This window comes from Phaethon aethereus (assembly GCF_964289735.1).
Source record: "Phaethon aethereus genome assembly, chromosome: 19".
Lineage (NCBI taxonomy): Eukaryota > Metazoa > Chordata > Aves > Phaethontiformes > Phaethontidae > Phaethon > Phaethon aethereus.
This window is the reverse complement of record NC_138595.1, coordinates 8545734-8553291: the sequence shown is the minus strand read 5'-3', so window position 1 is coordinate 8553291 and position 7558 is coordinate 8545734. Positions and strand designations below refer to the sequence as shown.

The 7558-nt window shown below is 48.6% G+C and overlaps 1 protein-coding gene across 1 annotated transcript in view; it reads left to right on the top strand.

The window, feature by feature from the left end:
• Positions 1–325: 325 nt before the first annotated feature.
• CAMKK1 (calcium/calmodulin dependent protein kinase kinase 1) overlaps positions 326–7558 on the top strand; it is a gene marked incomplete at its 5' end in the record, with an annotated part of 59880 nt that continues 52647 nt past the window's right edge. Inside the window, one exon of the mRNA XM_082008511.1 lies at positions 326–781. Coding sequence (XP_081864637.1) covers positions 326–781 — 456 coding nt within the window. The remainder of the gene's footprint in view (positions 782–7558) is intronic.

Here is a 7558-nt window from a genome sequence, read left to right as displayed (position 1 = left end):
ACTTGTTGCACATCAGATTAAAATCTCATCTTTATCTCTTTCATATCTAGCTCGATGCTTGGGTTTGCCTTTCCTTCTAAGTGTTTGCAACTTGTTTACAGCCTGCCAGTGTTTTGCCTTTTGCTTTCTTTTATGTTGGAAGAAGCCAGAGATGGGTGTCTTGGTTATGTTTGTATTGAGTGAACATTATTATTCAGTTTACCTCTGTTTGTGTTTCCTTTTAGGTATTTTGTGGAGAGATTCCTTCATGCCACATGCTGTCTGTGAGTGCTAGCATCGCAGCTCTCTGCAGTGCCATCTGAGACCATACAAGCTGGACACAGTGATGGGGGACTCTCCAACAAATGCTATGGATGGAGGCATAGACACGTGCTGCAAGGACACGCAGACTGAACTGTCAGAGCGGGTAGCAGCCATAGATGTGGCTGTTGGCCCAGGCAGAAGTGACCAAAATGGTGAAGACGGCACTGAAGAAAATGACACAGTCTTTTCTGATAACGTACAAGACATCCAAAGAAATGGAGTCAACAGTGACGTGGGAATGAATGAATTTCTGCCTTCCCAACAGTCAGAAGATACTCACTGGAGACACGTTCCCAAGAGACCTCTCACTAGACCCCTCCTATCAAGTAGGAAGTTGTCTCTTCAGGAAAGATCATCAGGAGGTTGTTTGGCTTCTAGCAACACTCCAGGTTATGGTCCTTATGCCACAGGGCCATCGCCACGTATAATGAGGAGACCAACGATAGAGTCCAATCGAGTCTCCATATCAGATTCTGAGGTAGGCATGTTCTCCCCCATAATTGTGGTGTCGAGGTAAGGTAAGTCTTTCTTAACTGGTAATGGGAGTCTTTGTTCTTTTGTGCTAATAGATCTGAAAGCACGGTTTTTCCTAAGGGGGGAAAAAAATCCCTGAAAGCAGGGGTTGTATTAGCTTGGAATGGCTGAGCACCTTTGCATCCATTCCCAGACTTCTGCTGGGTGTAGTGCTGGTCCTGACATGGGCTCCTTTGGCCCCCCACCTGCCTGGGATAGTCCCGTTGGGGGGCTGGGACCCATGTTGCGTAGTGGTAGCATGCAGAAGGCCTGTCAGGCTGTTCAGAGAAATGGCTGTGGCCAAATGGCTTTGCTGTAGTGTCCCTGCTGTATGTGCCCTTTGGGAGTTTATCAGTCACAGCAGCTTTGCTGCTGGTATTTTATGGATTTAAGCTTCTGGAGATTATGTATCTCCTATTGTGTTTTGCCATTATTGAAGGCATGATTTAATTTTATAAAGAGCTTAAATGCACTGGTGTTTCCTACTCCTGTAAGGATTTCCCTTTGTCTTTAAAGCATGTATAACAGCAGTGGTAATGGAGGGCCATGACCCCACATCCTTCAGAGGAGTGTCTCTGGGTGTCTGCAGCAGTTCCTGCTCCTCCATCTTGCAGCTGCTCTCCCAGTACCGGACCTGGGCTCAGACGTGTCCCAGAGGTGTGACACGCTGTTAGTGGTCAAGTGTATTGAAGGAAGCAGCTGCTGGTTGCAATTCCATGTGTTGTGCTGGGTGAGGAACCTGTCCCCTTCTGCTGTCTCGAGGAAGGACATGGAGGAAAGCATCTGCAGGTGCAGCTTTTCTTTCCAGCCTTTCTTTCCTGCCAGCCTGCATGCCATGGCATGCTGTCACAGGGAGCAGAGAGAGGGGCTGCTCGGACCACGCTGCCTGGTGGTGTGCCGAAGATGCTGAGCCTGCAGCAGTGCCTATGGGAGAGGGGCGTGCATATCAAACCGAGACTTCACAGGGCTTTCTCTGAAAGCCAGGCGTGATGGAGGTGTGGTGTAAATGAAGCCAAAATGTTTTGTAAAATGTTACTGGCTAGGGAAGGATTTTAAGTAGGGAATGGGCTGTCTGGAGTATTGGAGAGGGAATGTCATCTTTGTGGGGCTGGCAGCTGGTTTGGGAAAAAATATAGGCTCGCACCTGAATTATTCCCCCAAGCCCAGGCTGTGTGTTTCCTGAGATTATCTGCTATTTGTGGAGGAAACCCTCCGAAGTTTTCCTTGCCTCGCCATTTCTCTTCAGATGCTCACCCACTGAATTCACCTCTGCTGCTGTGCCTGGGCACTGAAGAGGGACAGAGACAGCAGCTTGGGGGCTCATGAGCAGTGCCCATCTACTCTTCCTCACCCAGTTGATGAGGAACATGTTGCTGAACATGGCTCTGCCAGTGCCACTGTGACAATATGTTGCTCTTGGGCACTGTGCTGCTCCCAGCTACGATGCCCAAATCCTGCAGTGGTCCCGCCCTGTGTCATAAGGGACCAAAATCACGGGAGTTTAGATTTTTGCCAGGGTGGGTCTAAGTGACCTGGAGCATAACATGTGTGTGGCTTGGTGTTTCCCTCCTGAAAAGTGGGTGTTTTCCCCTTGCACATTTGAGAGGACGGGTGCTGTGCATGAGCAAATCAGCTGTTGTCCTCTAGGAAATTTTGCAAGTCACTTGAGCTGTGAGATGGGTCCTGGCATCCCGGGCCAGTAAGAGCCTATCTGCAGAAGGTGCACTGCAGGGGTTGCAGCTGCTTTGACAGCAGCCGTATGCTTTAATAAGGGAGATGTGGAGGGAGGGGAGCCAGTCCTTGGAAGCAGACGTGACTCGTGTGCCAGCTCTCCCATCCTGCAGTACTTTGTGTCAGGAGTGAGGCTTGTCTGAAATCTGTTTCAGAGTAACTGCAGTCGAGTGTGACTAGCACAATCCCATCTGCAAGCAAATTCAAAATACTCCAGTCCTCTTCCACAGCATCTGCATCCTGGGGAGCAATAGTTACTGCCTTAGGGTAGGAAATGCTTAGTTTGAAATGCAGATGTGGAGCCCTTCATTTCCCTGCTCCTGCAGCAATTCTTTATGCAGTACTGCGTTTTTAATGGTCACTTTGATATAACTATTTAAAGCCCTGCTCTGGTGCAGCCCAGATGCTTAACAAAGCTGTGCTCATTGGAAACCATCATTCATATTAATCCTGCTGCGGTAGGAGGGGGAAGGGAGCCCAGGCAAGAGCTGTACGTGTTCGGAGGTGGGCGCTCGCCCGCGCAGTGGTGCTCTTGAGAGCTGTGCTTCATCTTCCTAGCTTATAGGGACAGTATATGGATCCTGTAAGGAATAGCAAAAGGTCTAGGAAGATGCTTGTTTATAGGATAAAGTTTGAGGCTGGCCACTGAATAATGAGCAATAAGTGTTAGGTGTGTGACAGCGAGGTGAGGATGCAGCCTGTACGCAGTCCAGCTCCAGCGTCCTGCGTTATGACCTACCGGTTGCTGCTAAGTGGTTGTTGCATTTATGGCTGTGAGAGGCACTGACAGTCCAAATCTGAGCTATATGGCTAACCAAGATACAGCAGGGAACTCGGAAGAGAAATGGAGCGGAGAGCTTCTGCTCTTACGTGCATGTGCTCAGGACGTTTGCTGTAAGCAATTAGCAGAGCCTTGCATGTGGGTGGGGAAGACTGAGCAGAGACAGGAGGTAGGGGCAGGGCTTCCAAGGCGTACGGGGGACCCCATGTTGAGGCTTTTGGTCCTATGTGGGATAAAATAACCCTGTGATGAGAAAGATGATTGTGGTGTTCTTAGCAGCAGCTGCTGTTGTGTTTTCTGTTGATCGTTTTGATATGCAGAGCCTCATTGAGCAGGGAGGCTGGTAGGTCACTCAAGATCCAGCTCACTGGTCACGGCATTGCCCCTGGTCTCCCTGCAAATGACTCTTTGACACGTCTTGTTCTAGGCAAGCTCCGCATTTGTAGTCGAGTCAATGTCCCTCACCTGCTTAAAGCCATCTTGGAGTTGCTCCTTTCTTCTTGCATTGAGTATCCGGCATCATCAGTCAGTGCCTTTCAGGAGGCAGGACACCCATCGCTCCAGCTCATGGCTGCTGCCGGGTGAATTACAGTCTGTGCAAAAATGAAGATGAAGCTCATGCGCATTTGGGCTTTATCAGTGGCACATGTGCAGGTGCCATCCATCAGGAGCAGAGATGGATGGCACAGCTGCGTGTCAAAATTTCCCGTGTTATGCCGATAGCCATCTAGGATTGAATCTGCTTTCTCTCCAGCGATAACAGGAGTGGCAGCTCACTGCCTTGCTGTCAGCGGTTCTGTATCCTTCCCTGATCTGGAGAAATAATGGAGAGATGTGCTATGGGGAGACAGAATATGGGGATACAGCAGAGGGGAATTTTCTGTTGTTCTTTGCTGAATTATGGAAGAACCACGTGTTCAGTGAGAGAGACGCTGCTGAGCTTTTTAATGCTGGTTTAATACTTGTGCACAGGCTGGGAGGAAAACTTAGGGATCAGAGGGCCAAGAGCTGAAGCTGAGCATGACACTGCAGGAGGATTCACCCAGTGCTGTGCGCGGGCAGCGAATTGGGCTGTCCCGTCCCCGGGACAGATACTACAAATGCCTGCTTTCCTGAGTGGGATTTCTTGGCTTTGTTATTTAGGAAGATGGTGGCTCCTGAGCTGGCAGGGCTGCAGCAGAGCCATGACTTGTTGTCTTGCAGGGAGGCAGTTCCAGATCAACCGAGCAGAGCCACCAATTAGCTAATTGCCCTGGGATAAAGAGTTGGCAGCTGCTGGTGTCTTGCAGCTGCTGCTGACAAGTCTGGATCTGCAGTATTAACTCTGCAAGAGAAGTAACCCATTCTGCTCACGTTACTGTGTACTTGATTAACCTGATCTGTCATATCTCTATCAAAATTGATCGGTAATTTAAAAAATTTCCTGCTTGTTCCCCTGCTTTCTTAGATTATTCATGGACTATGGCCTGGGAAGTCCTTTCAGCACTGACTTCTCTGATAGGAGTGCCCACTATACTGGTGGGATTTCTGCTGCCTTTGCTGCCCATCAGTCCCTCTAACAAGGGAATGGCTTTGCCTTTAGCTGTGGCACAGAAGTGCTTAAGCTGAAGCTTAAGGGAAGATAACTCTGCAGAGCTGAGGCACAGGCCCCAGAGTTTACGTCGCTGGCCCCCATTGCTTCTGTTCATGTGATGTTCCCAGCTCCTGCTTGGTGCTGGCAACACGGCGAGAGGAGAGGGTTTTCCTGGGGCTGCTAAAAGCAGATCTGCTTTGCTGCACAGATGATGCTCTGGTGCTTATATGTACCAGGGCAAGACTCTCTGAACATGTTTGTACAGACTGGTGGGTGTCTTGTCCCCATGTTTGACAGAGCTCGTCCCACCTAAAATGGCAGGGCTTGTATCTGTGGAAGGGTAGAGGTGCTGCTTGTTGGAAAGTGGCATTTGAAGATGCAATGCTGTTTGTTGGGTTTTTTAATTTATTCTGCCATCCCAAACCAACCTCCAAGCCAAGAAAAGTCTTACTTGGGGAGTGACTAGAAGAAGAATAAAAGATGTCTTTTACCAGACTTTGTCCCCAGACCTGCCAGCACAGTTTTATACTTTCTCTTCTACAGTCTCTTTTGGCTGAATTGTCCTTTGTTTCACACGTTCCCTTTCTCTCCCTGCATCCACCCACTCCCTGGCATCCCGGTGGCTCTAGCCCCAGCATCCTGTGGTCTCTCCACCCTCTGGGATCAGCAGGAGGTCGTTCCAGCCCCCTGCTGCCTGGGCGGCCCCACACGTAGTGGCAGCGGGCTGGGGCTGTGTGTGTTTTAGCAGGAGTGGAGAACATGAGTCAGGCCACCCCTCGTTGGTGCTGCTGCTGGCCTGAGCATGCAGGGAGGAGGACGAGCTGACAAAGGGAATTTTCCTACACTTGATGTCCATGGCTTATCCCAGAGGCATGCAAAATAAATCACTTCTTTGTCCTTTCTTTCCTTGGCTTTCCACATCTTTATCGTAGGCCTCCTGCTTGTTCGGCCAATTGGTTTGAAGCAATTGGTGACAGGAGCTGTGAGAGGCAGTGCTTCAGTGCCGGGCTAATCCAGGTCTCTTACTTGTCCGGTCTATGGGAGCTGCCCAATTTTCTTCATAAGGTCGTGATTTGCTTGCCCTGCACAAAGGTAAACCCAGGTGGGGACCAAGGCAGTGGCAGAGACGAAGCTCCTAAGCAGCGTGGGCTAGAGAGCTTTGCCTTCCAGCTCCACGAGTCCCCCAAACTAGTTTCTTCTAGAGGTCTTACTGTGGTGCTCAAGCTAGATCTTGTTTTCCAAGTATCTTTGATCTTTTCATTTCTTCAAAGAAGATTCCCCCACAGGCACTGCTAACTTCTTTTCCTTGGGTTAATTAACCTTTATTTAAAGTTGTATTTCCAACTTAATAAGGGCAAGGTTTGAGAGCAGGAGAAAGCCCAGAGCTGCAGTTGCAGAGGGGCTGGAAAGGGGCTGCCTTTGTCCCACCAGTCCCAGTCCCCTTTTATTCTCCTAGTCACTCTCCCAGTGATACCCTGCGGGTGCCCGGGCTCCTGCATCCAGCTTCGGGGTCTTGAGTGGGTGAGCCCAGACAGCAGTGCTGAGTCTCGGTGTTGCACTTTCTGCCCAGCCGTGGCCAGTGCTCGTGCCAGCAGCCAGTCATAGTGCTGGGCTTCCAGTATTGCACTTGTTTTTGGATGTTGTTAAAAATCTGTTTATTTTTCTGACCTCCATGAGCACTGGGCTTCCTGTGTTTCCTTCTCTGTCCCTGAACAACTTTCTAATTTGTATTCATTGCTGCCCTAATACCCCTTTTCTGGCTTTTATTTTCATTTTGTCTGTTTTTAGAACTGCTCTCACTTCCCCTTCAAGAAAGGATGAGTTTAAACCAGTGTTGTCTTCATTACTGGCTTTTAGTTCCCAATTTTCTTTCCCATGCTTTTCTTTAAAGTGTATCTCTGAATTGCTGAAACTTATAATTCTTTTCAGATCGGTGAATTTGGCTTCTCTTAGGGGGCAAAATTCTCCATTATATATGTGTGTAGGTAGGCAGTGTGGTTGTTTTCAGAAATGTCTTACTTTGGAAACCAGCTCTGGCTCTTCCTTCCCATCCCCGTGTCCCCCCTGGACAGCAAAGGCTCAATTCTCAATTTCTCAGGGTTTCTATCACCCAGTGGTGGCAGCAGTGGATTTACGGAATTGGGCCTGGACTCTGGATGTCCCTGTACTTTCATGATTTTTTGATCAATTTTTGTTTTCTGTGGCATTGATTTCCTCCCCTTGTCTCTCCTTAAGTAATACCTTGGATATGTTAACAAATGGGTCATCTTGTTTTTTAAGGCAGAACAATTATTGCACACTTGGACAGACAGAGCGGTCTAATTTGCTGAAAGCTTTTCATTAAAGGATCTCATTAAGGTTCTTGCTCTGTTTGTGTTTATCAGCAGTTACAAATACATTGGCGTGATGAAATCAAGAGAATTGTACAATGTTATCTTTAAGAAACACTTGGCCCAGAGATAGGTGTTTCTCTCCGATAAAGGAGTAGTACAATTATCCCACTTCCTGCAGGAGAACCAAATAATAGAACAACCATGCCAGTCTGCAGTGACATGTGGCAGGAGTCGCTTGAGCTGTGAATTATGGTCTTCTGGCAATGGGGAAAAAAAAGGTAGAAAGCACCTATAATCTGGTTTGATTTTTGCTACGCTCAGCTC